Below are 26,664 nucleotides of genomic sequence, written 5' to 3' on the forward strand. Positions count from 1 at the left end.
AGCAGCCAGCCATGAGCACACTGTGCTGCCCTCCGGACAGTCACCTATCTTTATACCCATTGTAATGTGTACAATATTTATCATTTTTCCCCAATACCTTTTATTCTTATTGTCCGGTGCACTTTCAGTAATGACCAATCCCAAAGTGCCACCATCACCACAGAAGATGGAGGAGAAGAAGAAGAAGAAGGAGGACAGGACACGCCCCAATTCCTCCATCTTACTTCTCTAAACCCCCCTGTACAGAAATCCTAAACCCTGTGTTTCACTCTCTAATTAACTGATCCCTTCACCATTCACCCCGGTGAAGCCCTCATCCTTGTCGTCTCCTGTGTGGGATCAAAGTCCAGCCACCAGACACTTCTGGAACATTCCAGGACTCCCGAGCCCCCCAAGGGTGCTCTCGGTGGCTCAGCACCTCAGGACTCAGATCCTGAGATCCCACACTCTCCCAGCACAGAATGGAACCAGCCCTGCCAAGCAAATTCCCCAGAGCCAAAACCCCCAGGATTCCTTTAGTGCCCTCCCCACACGGCAGCTGTGCAGTGGGTGCCCCTGCAGAACATGGATTTCAATTTAACCCCCAGCCTTCCAATGCCCTGACTGCTCTTGGCTTTCTGCCTCCCATCCCATCCTCCCCAGAGCTGACAATGCCAGCCTGGATTTTATGCTGTTTCCAAAAGTTCCTCTCCCATTTCAGCCACCCTGAACTCCTCTCTTTTTTATTAAATAGTGATAAATGCATATTCTAAAATAGAATTGTTTGTACTGATTGCAGTCAGAACTGCTCTGGGTGGGTGAGAGCTCTCAGAAAGAAAAGGTGAATTTTTCTGACAACACAGGAATCTCCTCCAGTCAAAGGGGAATTTGGATGTTATTTAATCAGAACTCAGTGACACAAGGACTGGGTGACAAAAAGGTTCAAATTAAACATTCTGTCAGTTCAAAACCAGCAACCTGATGAACAGAATTACTTTCCCCATGGAAAAGGGCTGGAAAGTTGAGTGTCTGAGCCCACTGCATGACACTGAGTCACACCAAAATGACACATAAAAAAGGCACCCAGCACCTATGCTGCAGCACAAAAAACAGTTCCAGCTAAATGAAGGAAATCAGTGAGGTGTCCCCTGAGTCAGAGTGACACAAATGTGGGATTTACAGACTCCACCACAGTGCTGTTCAATGTGATGGCTTCAAATATATATATATATATATATATATATAATGAATTTAAATGCATGTGACCATACTACAGAACTGAGAAAATCCAAACTACTGCTACTTGGTCACTCCTCAGGTGCAAGACAAATCCATACCCCTGGCACTGCTTTTTAGGAACAAAGGCCACCTATTTTGGCAGCTTTCAAATAAAATTATTCATATTTCTGATTTCAGTGAAATGGAACAAAATTTGATTAAAAGCAGCAAGTGTGTGCAACTTCCTGTAACTTTAAAATTTCACTTCTAATTATGTGTTGAGAAATGTAATTAAAGTCATCTGCACACCAAAACAAATGCTATTTACAAATGAAAAATTAGTATTCCTTTGTTTCCCTGCTAGCCTGGCTCATTAAGCAAATTTAAATGGAGTCACTGATGCCTTGCATGAAATGGGGCTGTTCCTAAATGCCAGGGAATAACTTCCCCTGGTTATCAGTGCCATTTCTCAGGCTCTGACATTGTCCCAGAGCTGGAGGGGAAGCAGAGGGTGAGCTCAGGCTGGGGAGGGGTCTGGGCCTGTGCCAGGAGATGCAGCAGGACTGAGAAATCCCTGATTGCACAGGGAGTGGCACAAATTACTCTGCATTTTATGACAGAACAAAGTGGAAACCTTTCCTCCTTTCTCTGTGTTATGGTGCTTGCCTCAGTTTACCAAACATTATCTCACTTCCTGGTCCTTCCAAAGGCAACCATTCCCCCAGGAAAAACACTGAGAACCAGCTCCAGCAGCTCTCAGTGTTTGACACATTCAGCTGGGTTAAAAATACTTCTGTGCTGAGTTTCTTACTCTTTGGAGTGACCTGATTAGGCTGAAATGACTTCCAAGTGCTCAAGCACTTACATTTTCCTTAGTTTTGCATCTGTTGGATGAGATTCCTACACTGTTGTAAATCACAAGGGAATTCAGTAAAATTTAATTTTATCTAGAGGTCCAAACATAACTGTCCCATGAACTTTCCAATTCTGTGGACAGCATCACCTCCATGTATTTCTGGAATTCACTGAAAAGCTCAATGCCAGCTCTGACACAATGGTACCAGTGACAGGGATATCAAAACCAGAATTGAGAACAACAATAAATAGTAAATAAAATCTATTAAAACAGTAGATGTTGCATTTAAATTATTTTTTAAATTCCAAACCTGAGTTTCAGTATAAACTTTCTGTGAAAAGCTCAGTAAAAGCTGTTCTGAAAGTTTCAACTTCAAAGCACAAAAAAGAGCAGATCTCAGTTTGACACAGGTCAAGATCTCTCCCAGAACACTCAGAGGGTTGGGGTTTTTTTCACATTCCTCTTTCTCCCCATTTCTGTGAGACCTCAGAATACTCAGTGGTTTTCTGTAACCCCAATGTCTCCTTTCACCCTTCCATGTCATGCAAATAAATTACCTGTTCATAAACTCCTGACTTCATTATGCATTTTCATTTCAGATGGTCAGGAAAGAGTTTGAATGCCCACTTTTAAAACCAAGAGGATAACAAGGGTGTGTTGCTTTATTCAATTAACCCACCATGAGAGGATTAAATGTGAGGAAAATCCACGAGAGCACAAAACCACAACCAGAGTGCTGAGATCCCTGATACCTCCAGAAGCACCCCCTCCTCCTGAGGGATGGAATGCATGCTTGCATTACACTGCTACATCAAGTGTCATTTATCAGCCTTTTGCTTTTGGATTTAATTTCAAAACCAGCTGTTCCTTCTTTTACATTAACATAGACATAAGGAAGCACTTCTTCTCTGGAGACAACTCCTGAGGATGCTTCTCTTTAGTTAATTCTACCACATGCCAGGAATATGATTTATTTTACTGGAAAAGCAAATTAAGAGGTAACACTTATTTTTGAAACAAATATTATTTTCTCAACTCTCTCAGTAGTTTTACAACCCACTATATAAAGACCAAAAATAAACCCAGTATTACCAGCCAACCACTTCAGAAATTATTTTTTTTTTTAGCTTGCTTGGTAGCAAACTTCTAGAGTTTGCCCATTTCTAGAGTTTGCCCACTTCTAGAGTTTGCCCACTTCTAGAGAAGTGTTGTAGCCTCAGCATTATTATCTCTTAAAAATAACAACCCAGTGTCCTTGCACACAACATTTCACATGCCAGCAGAGAAGAGATGAGCTCAGAGAAGGAATTTCTCTCACTGAACCCGACATGGCAGAGCAGGGAGATTCAATGAACAACAACTCTGTGAACCCTGGCAGGGATTTTTTTAGGGTGTGCAGGACAAGAAGCCCCTTTACTCACAGTGTGTGACTCCAGCCAGGGTCTGGTAGAAGGTTGGGGTGTCACTGTCATCAGTGAGGGTGACATAGACCCCTCCTGAGAGCAGCCACCGCGAGAAGGTGAACGCGTCTTTGTTGTGCAGCAGCCAAACCCTGAACTTCTCATAGTTCACCTTCTCACCCTGCAAGAAAAACCAGAAAATGGGAGCTGTTTTTCTCTCTCTGCAGGTAAACAGGAACCATCCAGCTGTATGAACAAAAAATTGGGACAATCTCCTAGAAAAATAAGTGCTAATGTAATTTTTCTGCTTGGAGCCATGCCTGTTTTTGCCTTTCCTTTTGAAACAGCAATGGGAGGGAAATTAACTTCAAGTTCTCTCTGCATTTCAGCCACCTACTCAATGTGGCCTTTGGAAACTCATTTACTCTGAACCTCAGGTGAAAGGGATGAAAAGAAAAATGGTTACTTGCAATTCAAAAGAGCAGAGGTTATTTGGATGAATTTAAATGTATTATTATAGATACCAGCTCTGCTGCACCAAAAAAAACAGGTGCTATAAAAATCATAAACATTCTGTTCTATCTGTGCAGGTATACAAACAACAGAGAAAAATCTGATTTGGGAATAACTGATGCTGTGATTAATTACTGCAGGAACATGGGGACTTTTTATCACTGAATTTTTTGCCTCCACTGACCAAAATCCACACTGGAGCATAAAAATGAACATGATATTGCCAGGATCTCCTCACTCCCTGTCCCCTGCAGCTCCCTGTTCAGGAACACAGAAAAACTCCACATTCACACAATTCCAGGGCTGTTTAAACCATTTATTTGGCTCCTTGCCAAGCTGTGGCCATGAAACCATGGGGATCAGCAGACTAATTTCTACAGGACCTACAAAACTACCTCAAATAAAAGCAAACCCATTATCAGGAGACAAACTCATTATATGGAGATTCTCATCTCCAGGGGAAATAAACAGGGGTCTGCAAAGTGGAAGAGGTTTCAAGTCATTGATTATTTAAACTCCCCTCATATCACAGACCATTAAACTTCACTGAATTACATCTCTACAGAATCCAACAATTTGCATTTGGCCACGGACTGTCTGCAACTGCCAAGTGCAGAAAATTGAAAATTCACTATATTCCCTCTGCCAGGCTGCTCCAGTGGCTCATCACCACACTGCTGAAACATTTGCTTCCTATTCCCATTGCAGGGAGTTGTTTCAGCTCCAGATACTCATTCTTTTTATGCCTCTTTTTCTAGACTGAAGAGTTTTATATTTGCATCCAACAAATCACAGACTGGTTTGGGTTGGAAGGGACATTAAAGCCCCTCCAGTGCCACCCCTGCCATGGCAGGGACACCTTCCCCTGTCCCAGGCTGCTCCCAGCCCTGTCCAGCTGGCATTGGGCACCCTGTGCCAGGCCCTGCCCACCCTCACTTTGATTTCTTATTCTTCCATTTCTCCAACAGTTTGGATCAAGAGAAAAAGAACATTTTCTCCCTCTCTGTTCCACCCTTTTCCTCTTGTTTTTGCACTGCTCTTTGTAAAGGCAGCAAGAGCTGGGTCATTAAAACTCCAATTTTCCCTGGAAGGACAATGAAGAGGAACAGAAAAACTTTGGACAGGAGGAAGAAAGCATTTGAAGCAATGATGACAGCTGAATGATGGTGGAACCTGAGCAATGCAGTTACCACTGATTTTTCCCCCTGTATTTCAGAAACAAAAGGAAAACTCAGATATATTCTAAAACTTCTATTTCTAGCTGAGCAGATGCAATAATTCTGATGAACACAAGTGCCTATAAACATCACCCTTGAAATCAAAGGCATCCTCCAGCAGGCAGGCAGGAAGGCCCACAGCAGGAACATTCAACTTTCCCACTCTCCAGCAATGCCCATGGATGATTAAGAGCCCAGTAAATCCTGCTGAGTGGGTTATTACACATTTTCATTTTAAAACAAAAATCAATATGCAGCATTTTCTTGAACAGGAAAATGCTCTGAAGCCCAGGTTGATACTCATCTTCCTGCAAGGCTTCATGAAGTATTTCTGGATTTCTTGGACAGTTGCAATTAACGTGGAGGGTGCCATTCATCACAGCACACTGATGGGAGAGCAGAAATGGGAAATGGCACTGAGGGGCAGTGCAGAAGCTGCAGGGCAGGGGAATCAGGATTTCCATTGCAGCCAGGGCTCAGGGATGCAATCACTGCCCCAGAGCCAGGGCAGAGTCTGGCCCAGCACTGCCCACAGCCAGAGCTATCTCCAGCACAGCACAATCAAATCTGAACTAATTAAGTAACCTGAGAGCCACAATTAAAGCTCCCAGTCAATCTGGTCAATCCTTTTGCCAGGGGAATGTACAATGATGTCTCACATTTGCTGGTTTTAGTCATCTGATAACAAACCAAGCAGAAACCCCTGAAAATTCATCAGGATCCCTGGAGACAAAGAATCATCTATGAACAGGAAAGCACCAATGCTCTGCTTTAGAGGAGGACTTCAGCAAGCTGCACAAAGATTGCATCTCTCAAACAACTTAAAGCATAATTAAATGTTGTAGCTCCTGGCAGGAAAATGAAACAAAAGCAATAATATAAAATTATTATCTTGAAGCAACCATGGCTGTCAGGCATTTTTAAATCCAGGGTGCAGATTTCTCTGTGTTCTAGATTTCTTCCCTGATTGCAATAAAATGTTCACACTAATGACAAAGTTCCCACCAGCAATATTAGTATTTAAATTCACCTGATGACAGGATTCCCATTGGGAAATGATCTCTTTCCAAGGAGCACAGTGAGTACAGGAGCACACAGAATTTATACACCAAATACTGCTCCCATCAATACAAATTACATGAATACCACAACACAAAACCCCAGGAGCTTTTACTCCATTTCAACAAGGTAAATTTGTTCCCATAGGTGCATGAGTAAGAAAAAGAAGCTACTTAATGGAATCTTGACTTTTTTGTAACTGCAGCAGGAGGAAAGGTGCATGACACACCTCAGAGAAGCATTTCTTGAGTGACTCTGGGACCTTCCCATCAACCACGTGCAGCATCTTCTCCATCTCTTCACGGACCACATAACTCCCAGATTCATTAGAGAAGAGGCTGAAAATATCTGGGGAAACAGAAATATGTGTAAACATCTGTGGCAGTGGCATTTTTCAAGTGCAAGGTCTATAACTGGCTGAGAATGTCAAAGGCTGTGCAACAGCTAAAGGACTGAACACTTGGGTTGATCCAAGGTCAATACAGCTCCACAAGGTTTAGGTCAAGACCTCCCTTTTCTTTTACCACTTTAGTCAAAATAAAAATGAGTTTTATCAAGTGAGATTAACAGGGAAGACAAAACAACAGAAGTCAGTAGGCAGCTGTTTTCTATTTTTTTGAAAAATATCAATGCCATCCTCCTTCCTCTGCCCACACACAGAGACCATCAGGCTTTCTGTAGCATCCCAACACTGACATTCATGATGACTTGGCAAATATTTCATTTTGATGAATATAGAAAACAAAAGTGCACTTGATCTCCAAAAATACAGCTAAAAATGCTTCCAAAAATCCCATCTTCACTGTAAAATGGTCACACTTCATACTCACAATCCTCTGTCTCATTGTTACTAAGTTACACAACTTACATTTTGTTTTTTCCTCCTCTTTGCCTCTTGTGAGTAGAACTAATCCAACTATCAAGTTATTGAAGTGCAGCCCTTTGGATATTCCTCCAAATGAACAGTAGATAACCTGGAAGAACGAAACAGAGAAGTTAACCAGAACCAACAGAGATGTCAGAAGTAAAACCAGCGGCTTACACTGAGGCTCCACCTTATGTGGTTTTTGGGCTAATCACTTCACATTCAGCTAAAGAACTTCAATTCTTAATTGTGTTTCCCTTTTGTAGCTCTTCTGGTACTGAACAGCCTTTATTTAGTGAAACACAGGTACAAGTCATGAACAGCAATATAAAAATTCCACATTAGAACCTCCAGTGAAGGCACTCCTCACTTGCTCGTGGTGTTTCCCCAGATTTGTTCATCAGGGCTGGGCTCTGCCAATGCCCAGGGCACCAAGGGGATGCAGCAGGAATGCCCAGGGCAGGCTGGCAGAGGGAGGGGAACCCCAGAGCCCTGGGAGTCCCTGCCCCACCTCAGGGTGATTTCCAGCAGAGTCAGAGCTAAGCCAGGACTGGGAGTGCCCAAACAAAACCAGTCCAGAGCTGGCCAAGCCTCCCAGTGCTGTGGGGGCAGGAAGGGAACACCTGGCACAGAGAGGAGCACCAGATTTACTGCTGCTCCTCAGACACCTCAGCAGTGCTGGGCCACCTGCAGGAACCCTCTCCTGGTCTGTCTGTCCATCCATCCATCCCTCTGGACTACTGAAACCTGTCTGCAATGCATGCACAGCAGGATCTCATTCTGGGCCCCACTGCCATCCCACCCAAACACTTCCATTGCCACAGGGGCTCCCATCAGCCTCTTCTGTTCCTCTCCTTTAATCCACTCACAAATGCTTGAAGGGCTGAATTATTGAAACTGAGTTTGTGCTTTGTTTGGACACAACAATTGCAGAGGCTTCAAGGCAGGGATTTGAATTCCACACTTTTTATGTCTTCTGTCTTCACCAAATGCCTTCAAGGCTACACTGCCCATGTGAGCAATTTACCTTCATTTTACACTGGAATCGTTATTTTTTTTAAATACGCAGCTGAAATATCCACTCACTCGGGCTGAACTTTGTACATCCCAGCTGTGATAGCAGATGAGCAGCAAACATTACATTTATACATTGTTTCAACACAACACAAGGATTACTCATGAGACAAACAGAGGAAAGGAATTCCATGGACAATGTCCAGTGGATCAGTATTCAATATATGGAATTGCTTGGAGTTTAGCTGCTCAATCATTCCTTGGAAAGAGTTTATAAACACTTATAAAATAGTGTTTTAGTCATGTAACACATCATTTCTCCACATTTTTTCATGTTGGTGTGGCATTTGGAAAACTTCTAATAACACGCACCATCAAAATGTGATGCAATTTTGTGTCTTCCAAAATGACTTAATGCTGTTGCAGCTTTACTTAAACCAGCCCCACCCAGACAGAATGACAGCAATCTGCATTTCAGAATGTACAATTCACTATCATTATAAGGCACAGAGTACTTTTTAAAATAAAATTTAAGCCTGACATGTTCTGTTTCATGGGCAACTGAAGAGCATAACAAGACTGAAAAGCCAAAGCTGTGCTCCTGCTTCCCCACCTGAGCAGCTTTCCTGCAGTTTAACACCACAGACACATCCCTAAATTCCCTTTTATTAATATCTTCAACCCCATTCTCCCAAGGGATCCTCCCAGAACATTGCTGTCCTGAACATTTAAAAAATGTTTTGTGTGCAGGACAATCACCCAAATCGCTGGATTAAAGTTCCACTGGTTTCAGTTCTCTGTTTCATGTCCAGTTTGAAACTCCTGTGTTTTTAATTTAACCAATTCCTGAAGGCCTCTCTCTCCTCAGATATGGAAATCCATTATTTCAGCATGCAGAGCCCACAGCCCAGCTCCAAGGCTCCAAATATCAGCTTTAGTGACTGAAGGGCTGAAAACTCAGGGTTTTTAGCTGCCTAATGGCTTTGCCTGCCTCTCCCCATCCTGAAGCCAGGAATTACAAAGCATCCCTTGACTCAAGTCCCAATTTTGGCCCAATTTTCAGTTTTCAGGCTCACAGATTTGATACTGAGTATGAATGCTACAAGTACATCATAATTTGTACTCGGATTTTGAGATGAGTTCTGATGAGAAGCCATCAAAAACCAATTAGGAATCTTCCATTAATTTTATTTCACCACCTGGAAACCAAGAACTGCTCTGTAACCATCATGAGTGTTAAAAGAGAGAATCATCACCAAAATTGTGTCTAAAAAAATAAAATAAAAACCAGGCAGCAGAATTTGAACCCCCAGAATCTCTATTTGTGACCAAATCAGTAAATTAATCCTTAATACATGAAAGGGATATAAAGGTAGAAGGTAACACAGAACATAAAATTCTCAATATTTTATACTATTTCAAACCAAGATACATTTTTTGTTTAATCTTAGGGGTTACCAACATTCAAACTCAAAAATTCATGCTGAAGACAGGCTTCAAGCTCTGGGCAAATCAGACCCCTCCTTTTCCACTGCAAATTCTCCTGCTAAGCCTTGAACACCCACAAAAAAAGCCAACTGTTTACAGAAGTAAAGTAGTATCATCCTCTTTGCCAAAATTTAGGGAAAAAGGGGAGGAAAAGAATGGAGGAAAGATGAAGCTGAGGAAAGGGAACTCTGCCAGAGTGTAAAACCCTCAGCAATGCAACACTTCAGCACTCACGTTATCTAAATAAAACTGGGGACTTGCACCGTCCTCTGAGGTCAACAGCTCTGAGGGTGCCAAAAATAGAGGCTGTGACTGGGAATGACATGGAGCAAGGGATCAGCTGAAAGGTCTGCCTAATCTTTGTCTCTCTACCAAGAATATTTTGATATCTCTCTCAAGAAAGGGGCAACTCCAAAACAACTCCAAAACAAAATAACTTTTTAAACATGACTATGCATAGGATGGTATTACTATTTTATTTTTTAGATAGATATATGTTTATATCTATGTTGTAAATTTTGATTCTGGCTATTTTTCAGCTCATTCATACATCTGTTATGAGCAAATTTATTTTTAAGAGCTTGTAAAGATTCATCTTTAGAAAACAAACTAACAGCCAATGGAATCTCAAAGGAACCAACAGCAAGTGCATCTCTGGAGTAAATAAAATCTGTTATTATGGTCTTGTTAGAGATTCCCAGTCTTTTAATTGCCCAAATTTACATCTGGATATTTAGGTTTATTCCAAGTCATCTACCAGGTATTAACAGGGTTGGGAGCACGTCCCTGAGCCAGGATCCAGGACTGGAACACCATTTCCAGGCAGAGAGGTGCTTTGTGATGTTGTATAAAAACAGGAAACAATTCAATCAACTCCTCAACATTTGTGTGTGCACAGCAGATCCAGGTGCCCTCCATCCCTGCCTTTGGCTCCCAGGAAAGCAGCAATTCCCAGCTCACCTCAGCAACTTTGGGAGGGACCCCATCACCCAGAACCTCCCTGATGAAGCACTGCTGGGTCATATAATAGGAGAGGCCACAAGTTCTCTTGAAAGCATCTTTGAGCCTCTTCAGTTCTATGTCTGTAACTGAGAACAGAGGAAAGAAAAAAAAAATTGGTCAGTAAAGATGTTACAGAAAGATAACAGCTCAAGGAATCTCAAAATCCTCCACTCCTTACGTTTACCTTTACAATAAAAAGACACCAAGAAATTAAATGCATGATTTCCCCTAAAGAGTGGGAAAATGAGATCTAATCATCTAATCTTGCTTGAAAAGAGAGAAGGGAAGCAGACCTGTGGTTACCATCAATGGCAACAACAGCTCACTGCTAAGTTTTCTGACTACAATAGTGGATTGTAATTTGTTCTAAATTCAGCACCATTCTTGTCACACAAAGGAAAATGAGGCAGCTTTATGATCAATTCTGCATTGCATGCAAGCCAGGGAAATTATCTGCAACCAACAGTGGTGAATATTATTAAGAGCAGCATCTTTCAAGCAGTTCCATCTATTAACCAGTCTGCCTTTCTGTATTAAAACAAATAAAATACTTTATCATCACCACAAGTTCATGAGACAGTGCAGTGAGGTGTGATTTAGCAGGAATAAAATGTTGGACTACACGGAATTCTTACCCCAAGATCCCCTTGCACAGCCAAGATCTGCTTGCCAGCTACACCTGCTCAAACCTGTTCACACCTGCACTGGTGTCAATGTGATGCCATCCCACTCCAGGAGCTCCTGGAAAGCAGCGCTGCTGAGGCTGCACAAGCACAAAGCAACTTTCTAAGGAAGGGTTTAAAAGGGTGTTGTGGTGTGTTGCAATGTCCTGGTTTAAACTTCCGGTCCCTTCCCAGGTGTGTCCATCCCTTCTCCCTTCCCCCTCGCTGAGTGTGCCCTGGCAATCAGGCTAACATACCAGCAAGGCGTCGTGTGGTTGGTCCCTCAGGCCTGGGGGACATTGGATAGGTGTCCCCAGTCCCTTGAGACCCTGCCCCTTCACCTGGTTGGTGGCTCACCTGTCCCCTCCCCTTCCCTGAGCTTTAAAGGTTAATCAGACCATGCGGCCGCTATTCTGGTGGAGGAATTGCCCCAGTTCAGACCTCTGTACCCATGGAATAAACATCTCGCAACCCTCCAGCAGAATCCTCCCTTTCTTCTCTTCACCATCGCCAGAAGCTCTCTCTCCTGAGGTAAACGGAGTCCTGACAAGCCTGGACTTGTTCAGTGCCCCGCTGCAATCTCCAGCAGCCAAGGTATCTCTGGGGTAAAGCACCACAGTGCTGCCTTTGGCCCAGCGGCGAGGGTCAGAACTGGCCCAGGCACAATCTAACTGGTTATATTGGGGTTCATATTCCAATACCCTGTCAATCAGGCTAACAGACCAGCAAGGCATCGTGTGATTGGTCCCTCAGGCCTGGGGGACATTGGCCCTTATGGGTGTCCCTGGTCCCTTGAGACCCTGCCCCTTCACCTGGTTGGTGGCTCACCTGTCCCCTCCCCTTCCCCTGCCCTGAGCATAAAAGATTAATCAGACCATGCAGCCTCCATTCTGGTGGCAGCAGTTGCCCTGGTGCAGACATCTCTGTACCCATGGAATAAACATCTGGATATAACCCTCCAGCAGAATCCACTCCTTCCTTCTCTTCACCATGGCCAGAAGTTCTCTCCTGAGGTAAACGGAGTCCCTGACAAGCCTGGACTTGCGTCTGTGCCCCGCTGCACTCTCCAGCAGCCAAGGTATCTCTGGGGTAAAGCACCACAGTGCTGCCTTTGGCCCAGCAGCGAGGGTCAGAACTGGCCCAGGCACCATCTAACTGGTTATATTGGAATTCATATTCCAATACCCTGTCAGTCAGGCTGACATACCAGCAAGGCGTCGTGTGATTGGTCCTTCAGGCCTGGGGGACATTGGCCCGTATAGGTGTCCCCAGTCCCTTGAGACCCTGCCCCTTCACCTGCTTGGTGGCTCACCTGTCCCCTCCCCTTCCCCTGCCCTGAGCTTAAAAGGTTAATGAGACCATGTGGCCTGCATTCTGGTGGCAGCAGTTGCCCCGGCTCAGACCTCTGCACCCATGGAATAAACATCTGGATATAACCCTCCAGCAGAATCCTCTCCTTCCTTCTCTTCACCATCACCAGAAGCTCTCTCTCCTGAGGTAACGGAGTCCTGACAAGCCTGGACTTGCCCCGCTGCACTCTCAGCCAAGGTATCTCTGGGGTAAAACACCACAGCGCTGCCTTTGGCCCAGCAGCGAGGGTCAGAACTGGCCCAGGCACCATCTAACTGGTTATATTGGGATTCATATTCCAATACCCTGTCAATCAGGCTAACAGACCAGCAAGGCGTTGTGTGGTTGGTCCCTCAGGCCTGGGGGACACTGGCCCGTATAGGTGTCCCCAGTCCCTTGAGACCCTGCCCCTTCACCTGTTTGGTGGCTCACCTGTCCCCTCCCCTTCCCCTGCCCTGAGCTTAAAAGGTCAATCAGACCATGCAGCCTCCATTCTGTTGGAGGAATTGCCCCGGTGCAGACCTCTGTGACCATGGAATAAACATCTGGATATAACCCTCCAGCAGAATCCACTCCTTCCTTCTCTTCACCATGGCCAGAAGCTCTCTCCTGAGGTAAACGGAGTCCCTGACAAGCCTGGACTTGCGTCTGTGCCCTGCTGCACTCTCAGCCAAGGTATCTCTGGGGTAAAGCACCACAGTGCTGCCTTTGGCCCAGCAGCGAGGGTCACACTGACCCAGGCACCATCTAACTGGTTATATTGGGATTCATATTCCAATACCCTGTCAATCAGGCTAACATACCAGCAAGGCATCGTGTGATTGGTCCCTCAGGCCTGGGGGACATTGGCCTGTATAGGTGTCCCCAGTCCCTTGAGACCCTGCCCCTTCACCTGCTTGGTGGCTCACCTGTCCCCTCCCCTGCCCTGAGCTTAAAAGGTTAATTCTGGTGGCAGCAGTTGCTCCGGGTCAGACCTCTGTACCCATGGAATAAACATCTCGCAACCCTCCAGCAGAATCCACTCCTTCCTTCTCTTCACCATCACCAGAAGCTCTCTCCCCTGAGGTAAACGGAGTCCCTGACAAGCCTGGACTTGCTCAGTGCCCCGCTGCACTCTCCAGCAGCCAAGGTATCTCTGGGGTAAAGCACCACAGTGCTGCCTTTGGCCCAGCAGCGAGGGTCAGAACTGGCCCAGGCACAATCTAACTGGTTATATTGGGATTCCTATTCCAATAGAAGGGGAGGATCTCGTGGAACAAAACAAGCCCTGTGTCCCAAGCCAGGCTGCAGGGAATGGCACAGGACCTGTGCAAGTTCCTGAGGTGCAGAAAAAGGAATTTGCCATGCAGAGCCCAGGGAAGTGATGCCACACACGGGAGCTGTGTCACTGCATTTATAGCAAGGCATTTTCCTTACCCTGCTATCAGCAGCCAGACACAAACACTGCCATGGCCAAAGGCTTGTGGAGCTTTTTGTCAGCCAAAATAAAACAGAGCACTCGAGGGCTTCATCCAGCACTCAGTAAAACTTCTCCTTGTCAGTTAATTCATTCATCAAAAGCAAAAATCAATCCTTAAAAGTAAATCACATTAAAACATTCCTCCCTCATTTTAATCCGAGTCAACACTGAAACAGATGTTAGCTCCACTTAACAATTGTGTAAAAACAGAAATTGGGTTATATTTCCTCACAATTATATTACAGATTCTGGGTACTTCTAACCATAAAGAAAGAAAAAATCAAAGTATCTGAGAGACAAAGCTCAAGCGTGACCCACACAGCACCAGAGCTATCAATTAGCACAGTGGTGATTATCATTAGCACATCTCTTGTTTGACTGAAACCAGCCTGCTGTAATTACATGGCAGAGGAATGTTGGCCTCATTCTGTTACCTGGCTTACAGGGTGTTTAAATTCCTTTATTTCACATTAACATCCCAAACCAGGAGGGGATGAAGGGAGGTGCTTCACCTCCTATCACCCATAAGCACAACCAGGGAAAACTCCCCAAATTCAATGAGTGTTGGGATTGCTCAGGATCATGGAAAGGGGAAACTCCTGCCTTTGTAATTTGGGCAAAGCAAAGCCAACAACCTGGATCCTAAACTAAACCCAACAACAGTTATGGGATTAAATTATTCTCATTTTTTGCAGTTTTTATATGCCTGCTCATACACACATATCTTTAAAAAAAATAAACTGTGCTCTGGTTTCTTCTCTCTCAATTCTTCCATCTCCCCACCATTGAATCCAGTCTGGTTTGGGGTTATTTGGCAGAAGTTTCTACACAAACATTTCAGCACCCTGACTGCCCAGTGTGCACTCCAGTGCTCAGGAGCAGGAAAATCCCATATAAATGCTCCTCCCATAACCCATGGGAGTGACTGCAGTGCCAGCCAAGGTGAGGAGAAGGTTGGGAACCAGACTTGTCCAGCAATACTCCCAAGACCTTCAGAAAGAACTGCACCATCAGTGTATTTAATAGGGGTGATAAGTTGATACTGCCAGCCCATGTTACATTTCAAAAGCAAATTATTATTGCCAGAGCCCACTCAGTATTATTGTTTGCATACAGAAACTACAAAAAAGGTCATGGAATAACAGGCAAGGTAATTACTGCCATCCCTTCCCCAGGAGCCATCCAAATGACTGATGCTGCCCATTTCAAATCATCTGCAAAGCTTTGTAAAGATAAGTTCATTATACATTTAGATCCATGCACATGAAAGTACAACTGAAATGAGCAGAGCATAAATCAAAGATATTATCAATGTTTACTATGAGTCTGGAAGGCAAAATATTTGAATTCAGAATTCCAACACCAAAGCACCAATTATTCAAGAGAGATAGAACACGACGGCATTTTCAGAGGAAATAAAACTAAGTCTTCAATTATTAAAGGAACATTTCTAGAAGCAATACATCTATTACTATAATAACTCTAATAATTTCAGAAATTAGAACACTCCCATCCCCAGAAGCTCCTTTTTCTCTCAGTTCCACGAGCCCAACGCACAGGAAGCGCCAGAGAACACAGAGGGGTTTTTCATGCTGCCTTAGACACCAGCCTGTCTCCTGCACTGTTTCCTCCACTGACTGAAGTCCTTTCATGAGGAATATTCACTTTTTCCAAAGGCACAGATTCCCCAAACACTTGCAGGAGCCAGTTGTCTCCAAACACCTCTGAGAGGAGCATTGACAGGCTGCTGTCAGACACAGGAGGCAGCCACCACACTGAGAGTGCTGCACTCACAGGGGAACACGGGGGAACACGGGGGAACACGGGGGAACACGGGGGAACACAGGGGAGCACAGGGGAACACAGGGGAACACAGGGGAACACAGGGGAACACAGGGGAACACAGGGGAACACAGGGGAACACAGGGGAGCACAGGGGAGCACAGGGGAGCACAGGGGAGCACAGGGGAGCACAGGGGAGCACAGGGGAACACAGACCCTGACAACTGCCCGGGAGGAGTCTGAGGGGGTGAGCACAGCAAAAAGCATCTCCAATCCCACCTGCCACTAACAGGAGCCACTGCAGGCACAGGGACTCAAATGGAACTGCACGGCTCATCCTGCACCTCCAGGGCACACAGGGGACCTTCTGACTCTGAGGTTGAGTCAAGGGAACAAAACCAAGTTTCAGTACTTAGATACTGTGTGATAACCCTTAAAAATCCACCTGACAACTTCCAAAAATCACCAGGTAACAAAACCAAGTTTCAATACTTGGATACTGTGTAGTAATCCTTAAAAATCCACCTGCACATCTCATTCTTCACACCTTCAGAGCACACAAGTGACTTTTTGACTGTGAGGTCGATTCAAGGTAACAAAACCAAGTTTCAGTACTTAGATACTGTGTGAAAACCCTTAAAAATCCACCTGACAGCTTCCAGTAACAAAACCAAGTTTCAATACTTGGGATACTGTGTGATAATCCCTAAAAATCCACCTGTCCACTTACAGAAATGACCAGGTAACAAAACCAAGTTTCAATACTTGGATACTGTGTGAAAACCCTTAAAAATCCACCTGACAGCTTCCAGTAACAAAACCAAGTTTCAATACTTGGGATACTGTGTGATAATCCCTAAAAATCCACCTGTCCACTTACAGAAATGACCAGGTAACAAAACCAAGTTTCAGTACTTAGATAATGTGTGATAATCCTTAAAAATCCACCTGCCCATTTCCAGTAACAAAACCAAGTTCCAATACCTAGATACTGTGTGATAATCCTTAAAAAAAAATCCACCTGCACATCTCATTCTTCACACCTCCAGAGCACACCAGTGACTTTTTGACTGTGAGGTTGAGTCAAGGGAACAAAACCAAGTTTCAATACCTAGATACTGTGAGATAATCCCTAAAAATCCACCTGCCCACTTCCAGTAACAAAAGCAAGTTCCAATACTTAGATAATGTGTGATAATCCTTAAAAATCCACTGACAACTTCCAAAAATCACCAGGTAACAAAACCAAGTTTCAGTACTTAGATAATGTGTGATAATCCTTAAAAATCCACCTGACAGCTTCCAGTAACCAAAGCAAGTTTCAATACCTAGATACTGTGTGATAATCCCTAAAAATCCACCTGCCCACTTACAGAAATGAGCAGGTAACAAAACCAAAAGCAAGTTCCAATACTTGGATACTGTGTGATAATCCTTAAAAATCCACCTGCACATCTCATTCTTCACACCTCCAGAGCACACCAGTGACCTTTTGATTGTGAGGTTGAGTCAAGGGAACAAAACCAAGTTTCAATACTTGGATACTGTGTGATAACCCTTAAAAACCCACCTGACAGCTTCCACACCCAGCAGAGACAGCAAGTCCCAGGGAGCCTGTGGTGACCCTGCTCACACACAGCCCTGTGCCCCCTCAGCTGGAGGGTTTCCAGCCCAGCTGCAGACACTTGAGCAGGAGATCCGTGCTGCATCCAGCTCTCCAGGGAATGCTGCAGCTCCAGTTTGTTTAATAAAGTTTAAATGAAACCGCGACGCAACCTCAGCTAAAAATGTCACCCTGCTCACAGTAATTGTAACAAACCTTCAGCTCACCAACTGCTCAGGGTATTTTTAGTTTCCCTGTGTTACTTAAACTTCAGGCTGTTTATATGGATGTGCTAGTCCACATTTTTTGGTTTAATTCCCATCTATCCAGGTAATGAAATGTGCAGTGCCCTCCAAACCTTCCCTGCTGGAAACCACCTCGTTCTGCTCTGCTTTCACATATTTGTCACCAAGTCATCCTGGCCTTTTCCTTTTGGACTAAAACTGTATCTAAACTCAGATTATGTAAATCCAAATCTAGATTTAAACCTTGTTTTGCCATCCCAATGAAACTGCTCAAACCAAGCTGGAGGAAACCAACCCTTCCAGTGGAGCTCTGCAAGTTCTGCTGCCACATTCTCCATTCATTTTAGAACCTCTATTCACTTCAGACTTTGTTTTAATTTTTAATTTCTCTAATCCCACCCCCACCTTCTGGGAAGGTTCTAAAACACCCTGTGAGCACTGTGGGGTTTGGGGTATGGCACCACCTCTGTCCCCTCCAAAAATCCCACTGAAAGGACAATTTTTAACAACAAAAACTGGGCAGCAAATACCTGACTCAGCAAAACTGCTCTGCTGTTATCAGGCTGCTAGTGAAAATTATTAAGAGTCATCATAAAAATATAACTGCATGGCTAAATACAAGTAATATTGATATTTTTGCTTTTTCACGTCCTGTTTTGGAAAAAGAGAGAGGAGAAAATGGTTCCATCAAAGCCAATTCCTCACTACTCAAAGCACCTACACTGCACATTCTGGGATATTTCCTCAGAGGCCTCTGAATCTGAGCTAAGGTTGCAAAAATTACCTCAATAAAGTGTTTCATTCAAATACTGTAAGAAGGAACCTGGAATCTTCCTTAATTATACATATTTTTGATGATGTAACTATTGAACCTAAGGAATATAAAAACTTCCACACTCCACAGTCTCTGTTTAAAGGTTAAAAGGAGTGGTTGGTCAGGCCTAGTGGAGTTATTACAGCTTAGAAAAAGAATATTATACACCTTACCCGTGATACATGCATCAAGAGCAAGCACAATAAATGTATTTAAAATTCCTATTTAGTATTTATTTGCAAAGTCAGATCAGCCATAAAAACACCTTCCCTTACAAGACTTTTCCCCATATCTTGCAAAATGAAAGCAAAATTAAAATGCTGGGAAACAGAGGCTGGGAGCAAAGCACAGCAGCCACTTGTCTGTGGAGCAAAGGTGACAATAAAAGCATTTGAACTCCCATGCAGGCAAAGGACACTGAACCTCTCCATGTCTCAGCTCTGACAGGGATCCACATTCCAGCCTGCATCAGACACCTGTGATAAATGAGCTAAAATATTGTGTAAAAGCACCACAAGCCACTACTAAAAAGCTGATTTAATCAGTGAAAAGGGCAGAACTCCAAGTGTTTAACTGAGGGGAAAGTGGAATTAATCTGTCCTGGCTACTATAAACTGACCAATTAACATCAGGTAGAACTAATTGGACACAGAAACAGCTCCAGAATGACAAAAGCTCCCTGCAAACCATCGGTGCCATTAGGAGGAGCAGCAGCAACCACAGCAAAAGCTGATCTTTGTCCCAGGAGCCTGAAATACTTCATTGGGCTACAGGAAAATAAAGGATTTCTTCTGGTTCACAGGCTGCCAGCACAAAACCCAAACCAGCCCAGCCAAGGGAGAAAACCACAAAGTATTGACAGTGCTGAAAGTCACAACAGGAAACAAAACATTGCAGAAGCAGGAAGAGAAAACACAGGAAAAGAAGGTCAGGCAAGGTGAAGGGTCAAGAACCTTTCCAGCTCTTCTGACTGAAGCACTGCTGATTTCCCCCCGAAATGGAAGCATCAAAATGCCCCAAATACTCTCCAAACACACCCCAAAATCTGAATTTCCAATGTCACTACTGATGAAAAGCAGCTTGATCAGTCAGTGCCTTAAAAAACAAAATCCCACCAGCCCCGCACATCACAAGTACACAAAGCAAGCAATAATTTGCAACCATCAGCATAACATTGCATTTATTCTTCACTAAAAATAACCAAACCTGAATTCTAATAAAACTGACAACTCGCTCATCTTTCAGAAAGCAAGAAAAAAATCACCTGTCTCAAGTTCTTCCTCACTTCCAGCTCAGGTTTTTTCATCATTCCAATATTTTGATTTTTAAGTGACAATTTTTGAGGTTCAATATCAAACTCACAGGGCATATAATTCTCTAACCAGACAATTATCTTCCCTGTAATCACTCGCTCAATATTTCCCTTAGGAATCTTCACCCTAGTTATACATGGAAATTTTATTACTTTTTTCATTAGTCTTTATTGTGACTTAATGGCTGTGGTTATGAAGTTGTCAAGAACCAAAGCAATTACTAAAAAGCTTCAAAGAGGTAAAATGTGCAAGTGAAAGTAAAGTCTGTTTGGGAACAACCCCAAATTGAAGGAACCAACTGCAAAACGCAATTGAGATAAATGAACCAGCTATGACTAAAAAGTCAACCCCACACCCACACACTCTTGCTAAAAAGGAATCCAGTTGGGAATATTTTGGGAGAAAACACAGACTAAAAACTCCTGCCTTCCCTAATGGCAAAATGAGCCCACTCCTAAGGAACCTTTCATGAGTGGAACATCAGAAATGGAACCGCTCAGTGCACACAGGGCACCTCCACAAAGGCTTCACACACCTACCAGGAACGGGAATTTAAGGAAAACAACACCACAGTTTGGGGACATTAAAAAATGGAATGATTCAATCCAGCTGTATTTTCTCCTCCCACCTATTCTGTGTTTTGGGTAGCAGTGGCTCCCCCTGTGGATAAAGCTTTCCCTGATGCACATCAAAGGTTTAACAGCTCCTGTGCAGGCAGATTCAGTCATTACAATGGGATTTGCCAATTCTCTGTAACAGGAATACTGAGCATTTATGTGATGCTTTTCATCTTCAAAGAGCTTCCTCCTCACACTTCCCATTCCCAAAAGAATTCCCAGTCTGGTTTATCCCTCCCTATCTCCATCAGGGCACGCTGCTGCTTGGATTAACTCTCCCAGTAAGCCCAGTGTGGAGAGCAACTGGGACAGGAAGGAAGAGAAAAGAGAAGGAAAGAGAAGGAAAGGAAAGAGAAGGAAAGGAAAGAGAAGGAAAGGAAAGAGAAGGAAAGGAAAGGGAAGGAAAGGAAAGGGAAGGAAAGGAAAGGGAAGGAAAGGAAAGGGAAGGAAAGGAAAGGGAAGGAAAGGAAAGGGAAGGGAAGGGAAGGGAAGGGAAGGGAAGGGAAGGGAAGGGAAGGGAAGGGAAGGGAAGGGAAGGGAAGGGAAGGGAAGGGAAGGGAAGGGAAGGGAAGGGAAGGGAAGGGAAGGGAAGGAAAGGAAAGGAAAGGAAAGGAAAGGAAAGGAAAGGAAAGGAAAGGAAAGGAAAGGAAAGGAAAGGAAAGGAAAGGAAAGGAAAGGAAAGGAAAGGAAAGGAAAGGAAAGGAAAGGAAAGGAAAGGAAAGGAAAGGAAAGGAAAGGAAAGGAAAGGAAAGGAAAGGAAAGGAAAGGAAAGGAAAGGAAAGGAAAGGAAAGGAAAGGAAAGGAAAGGAAAGGAAAGGAAAGGAAAGGAAAGGAAAGGAAAGGAAAGGAAAGGAAAGGAAAGGAAAGGAAAGGAAAGGAAGAAAGAAAAGAAAAAAAGAAAAGAAAGAAAAAAAGAAAAGAAAGAAAAGAATAATATTAATATTAATAATATTATTATTATTATTAATAATAATAATAATAATAATAATAATAATAATAATAATAATAATAATAATAATAATAATAATATAACAACAACAACAGTGAAATAATCCTGCCACTATCTGAGCATGGAAATCTTATTGGCCATATTTTAGATCCTCAGGAATTAAAGGAGCTCCCTGGTCCATCCCTGTGAGCCATGGGACAAATCTGAAAGAACCTGAAAATTCATAAAACTTGCCAGATCAGCAAAAATCTATTTTAGCATTTTTATAACCTCAAATTTAAGCACAATCAACTGCAATGTTATATATTAGGGACAAATAGGGATTCTGGTTATCAAGTAAGGAATTGATACTCATTCTCCAGGAGCAATTCCCAGCCCTGGATCATCCCAGGTTGTCCCTCCCCACCCACAGCTCCTGCCCTCTGCTGCCTGGAAAAGGGGAACAAGTTTTAAACGGTTTAAAAGGGTTTTAAATGGTTTGAAGAGAGCACACATCATCTCAGAGCACTGAGAACCCTGAGATAACACGGCCCAAAAATGAATCAGGAGTCTGGGATGCCCATCTTCCCCTGAGTCCCCAATATTTGCTCTCCCTTTCCTCTGCTGTTTTCCTCTGATGTGGTTTTTCCATGATTTCCCAGGTGAATGTTTTAGCTCTCAATCTTTCCAGCATTTTGAATTAATGTTTAGTCCTGTTTAGATTAGAAATTTAACTCTGCTTTTCTCAGCTGTCCCTTCATCAGTTTTCCTGGCAAGCACACTGAAAGTTTGTGTTGTTATAGGTGAGCAGAGCAGCTTCTGTCACAATTCAAAAAAGCTGCTTCTGCTTTATTGCCACCATGAAAATCATCGAGACATTTATGCTGGTTAAGATTCACAAAATTACAATATAAAACTCATTTCCAAGAAATAAACACCCAGCTCAAATGAAAAGCAAGTGCCAACTATGTAAATGCAAACACCACATAAGGACCGTGCTACAAAATAAATTGAAATATAACAAATATTTCATATCCTGTCTCCCAACAGTGCCAAAGATACTAAATGCAGCTGTAATATGAATTGTTCTTTAAATAAAAAATTACAGTCTAAGCCTGAAAGTTAAACAGGAGCTACAGCTCCTGCACAGGAAGGCAGAGCTCCCCAGCACCTTCAGGAGGATGAGAGGCCAGGCAGGAGCTCCAGTTTGGGATTGTTGGCAAAGTCTGATCAAATATTCACAAATATTCAGTGCTGGCCCCTGGCAGCTGAAAGAGCCAGCTCTGGTACAGCACAGCACTTACACACTGTGACACCGAGAAGAAAAGATTCAGATAATATTTATACATTGCTACATCTTCATTTCTGAAGTCAGAGGAAAAACATGGCTCACTTGCAGGTCAGGTGCTCTGGCACAAACCCTCCCCACGTGTGGGGTCATAGGGGCAGAAAAGGCCTCCAGCCTTCCTATCCCAGCTCCTGGGGACACATCTGCCCAAAATATCACCCCAAACTCAGCTGCAAAGGGAATATTTCAGTGCCAGGTCCCAGATTTCTGTCTCCTGTTACAAACACACAATGACAAGCTTGAGATCCAACCTGAGAAAGGCTGAAAAGCACCAGCACAACCACAAACACTGCACCAGGCAGCCAAGAAATAAAATAAAAACCAGCACGTGCTCAGTTCTGGGACCCCATTACATGGTTGGTAGAACACCAAGAACTGAATCAGAGCTTTATTTTTTAACAGACAATAGCAAACAATTAGCATTACTATTTCCAAACTCCATCCCCACTGCTGCATCTCCTGTTAAGAGAATCCTCAATTAACATCCCAGGATTCTTATTTAGGATTATCCTGGAAGGTGCCATGATAGTTTTACATTAAAAAATTCCTCAGTGCATGTGAAAAATGCGGATTTTATGATTGGCTTTTTGCAAATATTCAAATGAATATTCTATGTGTTGTGTTAGAAAGTAATGCTGTATTAATTCTCTTAAGTAGTGTGGTAAATATAGTTTTAGGTTATAAAAATGTTAAAATAGAAACTGTGCTATGTAGGATATATTTTTTTAAGAAAGGACTGGCAGTGAGATAGCAGCCACAGGACACCCAAATCTTTCAGAGAAAAAGAATTAATTGCCCCATTATCAGAAGAAATGAACTTCTCCCTGCCTCAAAGGCATTGTTGGGATTGAGAGGAAGAAGCTGAGGATGACCAGACAGAATCCTGTGTTTGAATGGAATTTACGCATCATGGATGAGGTGTATGAATATGAACAGGCTGTTGTTTTTAAGGGTTAATCCTCTGTTAACTGTGTCCTTTTCCAGGCTTATTTTGCCCAGAAAAGGTACCTGGGCTGTCTGTAACTCTTTGTCTCTATTGTCTCATATTGTCCTAATTCAAATTGTCCAAATTATTATTACTCTAATTGCATTACTATTTGTATAACCATTTTATTACTATTAAACTTTTAACATTTTCAAACCAAGTGCTTGGTGTTTTCTGCAGTGCAGACACTCAGCATCAGTGGGCACTGCTGCCCATGGCAAGGATGGAACAGCACATCCAGAGCCACCCTGGAGCTGCATGGGAGCAGCTGCAGGGATTGCTGTGAACTCCTGCATGGCTGGGATGGCTGCAGGGATTGCTGTGAACTCCTGCATGGCTGGGGTGGCTGCAGCTGCAGGGATTGCTGTGAACTCCTGCATGGCTGGGGTGGCTGCAGCTGCAGGGATTGCTGTGAATGCTCTGTGAGCTCCTGCATGGCTGGGGTGGCTGCAGCTGCAGGGATTGCTGTGAGCACCCTGTGAACTCCTGCATGGCTGGGATGGCTGCAGGCATTGCTGTGAATGCCCTGTGAGCACCTGCATGGCTGGGATGGCTGCAGCTGCAGGGATTGCTGTGAGCTCCTGCATGGCTGGGGTGGCTGCAGTTGTGGAGATTGAGGTGAACACCCCCTGAGCACCTGCATGGCTGGGGTGGCTGCAGCTGCAGGGATTGCTGTGAACTCCCTGTCAGCACCTGCATGGCAGGGATGGCTGCAGCTGCAGGGATTGCTGTCAGTACCTGCATGGCTGGGATGGCTGCAGCTGCAGGGATTGCTGTGAGCACCTGCATGGCTGGGATGGCTGCAGCTGCAGGGATTGCTGTGAACTCCTGCATGGCTGGGGTGGCTGCAGCTGCAGGCATTGCTGTGAGCACCTGCATGGCTGGGATGGCTGCAGCTGCAGGGATTGCTGTGAGCACCCTGCCCATTGTCCCACACCAACAGAAAATGGCACAATGACTTCCCACCAAAGAGCCCTGAAGAGAGGCAGCAGCTGGGATCTCTCCCTGCATCCCTGGAGAGACTCAAGATACCCTCAAGGACATCACAGGCTCTGTTAGCAGCAGTACATTTGCATAATAAATGATGAACATTTTACGATTCTATATTTATCAAATATTTTCTATTCTGCTTCTTAACCTCCATCCCTGTAACACTGTGGCCTCTGCAGATATTTATCCTGTGTTCTGCACTGGAATTAGTGCACGGTGTGGTTTCTTCCTGCTCTGCCCTATCAGTGTTGCAATCTACTCACTATTTTAAAAATAACATTGGTTCTCACAACACATTTACACCACAGTCATCAGAAGACAACGCTGAATTGCAGGCAACAAAAAAGTGGGAATTGGTTAATGGCAAAAAGATCAATTATAATTCTTTAGGCAAAGACAAATCATGTCAGAAAACAGGGACCAAAAAGTTCTGCCATTACTGTTCCAGTGATAACAACCCCACCTAAACCCTGGCACAGCACAGGCCAGGCTGCCCTGACTGCACCAACTGCTGCTCATCCATCCCACAGCACTCCTCTTGCAGCTGTACAAAGTGCAAATCCACTTTTCAATTTTTAAACTGAGATCTGGGATTTAACTGTACCACATCACGAGGGAAAACGTGCTAGAAATCTTGACAAGACTAGGAAATTTCCAGGGTAAGATTTTGCTTCTGGATCACACCTAACAGCCAGAAACAGGGATTGAAAAGAAATGCTTCTTCAGCCCAAAATACATTCATGATGCCACATTCAAGTTCATTTTTAGAACAAATTCAATCTGCAAACTCAAGTTCTCATAATTACTATCCCAATACTTTCAGTTCTTTTTCCCCCACATCCACAGACTTATTCAATCTGGTACTTCCTGTTCTGTTTAGGGCTCTCTGTGTTTCTTCCACTTTTTTATTTCATTCAAGGTCTCAGAATTTTAAAAGAACAAATTTTGCAAACTAATGGAGTAAAATTAATCATGTGAAACAACTCCAGCATGTGAAGGGAGCTCACAGGGAAGCTGGAGAAGGAAGGACTCTCCATCAGGAACTGTGGTGGTAGCAATGGGTTCCAACTGCAAGAGGGCAAGCTTAAATCAGATAGAAATTCCTGTTAAAATATTTCAGCTCAGGAATCTGTCACAAACGCTGAGCACTGCCATTGTCACCAGATCTGAGATAAGGAACATCCATTCAAACACAAAAGAAACATAAGCATCCATTCTATATGAAACACTTAACGTGAAATTAAACCGGGAGTGGATGACAACTGACAGACCAGCTGACAAAAAGAGAGACACCATGGGAATAAAATCATGGTTTGGAGGAGGAATTCCAAAGGGCTTGTGGTAGGTTCTGTTTGCCAAGGATGCTGGAGCTGGGCACAGAGTGCTGGTGCTGGGCACAGAACTGTGGGCACAGAGCTGCTGGTGCTGGGCACAGAACTGTGGGCACACAATGCCGGTGCCAGGCACACAATGCCGGTGCTGGGCACAGAACTGCTGGTGCCGGGCACACAACTGCTGGTGCCGGGCACACAACTGTGGGCACACAATGCTGGTGCTGGGCACACAATGCTGGTGCCAGGCACACAACTGTGGGCACAGAACTGCTGGTGCTGGGCACACAACTGCTGGCGCCGGGCACACAATGCTGGTGCTGGGCACACAACTGCTGGTGCTGGGCACAGAATGCTGGTGCTGGGCACAGAACTGCTGGTGCCGGGCACAGAACTGCTGGTGCTGGGCACAGAATGCTGGTGCTGGGCACACAACTGCTGGTGCTGGGCACACAACTGCTGGTGCTGGGCACACAATGCTGGTGCCGGGCACACAACTGCTGGTGCTGGGCACACAAATGCTGGTGCCGGGCACACAAATGCTGGTGCCGGGCACACAACTGCTGGTGCCGGGCACACAATGCCGGGCACACAATGCTGATGCCGGGCACACAATGCTGGTGCCG

The 26,664-nt window shown here is 44.1% G+C and overlaps 1 protein-coding gene across 5 annotated transcripts in view; it reads right to left on the reverse strand.

Annotated features, from left to right (window-relative positions):
• The window catches only part of USP32 (ubiquitin specific peptidase 32), a 71,460-nt gene that overhangs the window by 35,886 nt on the left and 8,910 nt on the right, over nucleotides 1-26,664 (reverse strand). For all 5 annotated transcript variants that reach the window (XM_074557301.1, XM_074557297.1, XM_074557299.1 and 2 more), the window contains exons 2-5: nucleotides 10,570-10,697; nucleotides 7,111-7,216; nucleotides 6,472-6,590; nucleotides 3,475-3,634 (exon numbers count right to left, since the gene is read on the reverse strand). In XM_074557301.1, the coding sequence (XP_074413402.1) occupies nucleotides 3,475-3,634; nucleotides 6,472-6,590; nucleotides 7,111-7,216; nucleotides 10,570-10,697 (513 nt within the window). The remainder of the gene's footprint in view (nucleotides 1-3,474; nucleotides 3,635-6,471; nucleotides 6,591-7,110; nucleotides 7,217-10,569; nucleotides 10,698-26,664) is intronic.

The sequence above is a fragment of the Zonotrichia albicollis genome, chromosome 22 (genome assembly GCF_047830755.1).
Source record: "Zonotrichia albicollis isolate bZonAlb1 chromosome 22, bZonAlb1.hap1, whole genome shotgun sequence".
In the NCBI taxonomy this organism is placed as follows: domain Eukaryota; kingdom Metazoa; phylum Chordata; class Aves; order Passeriformes; family Passerellidae; genus Zonotrichia; species Zonotrichia albicollis.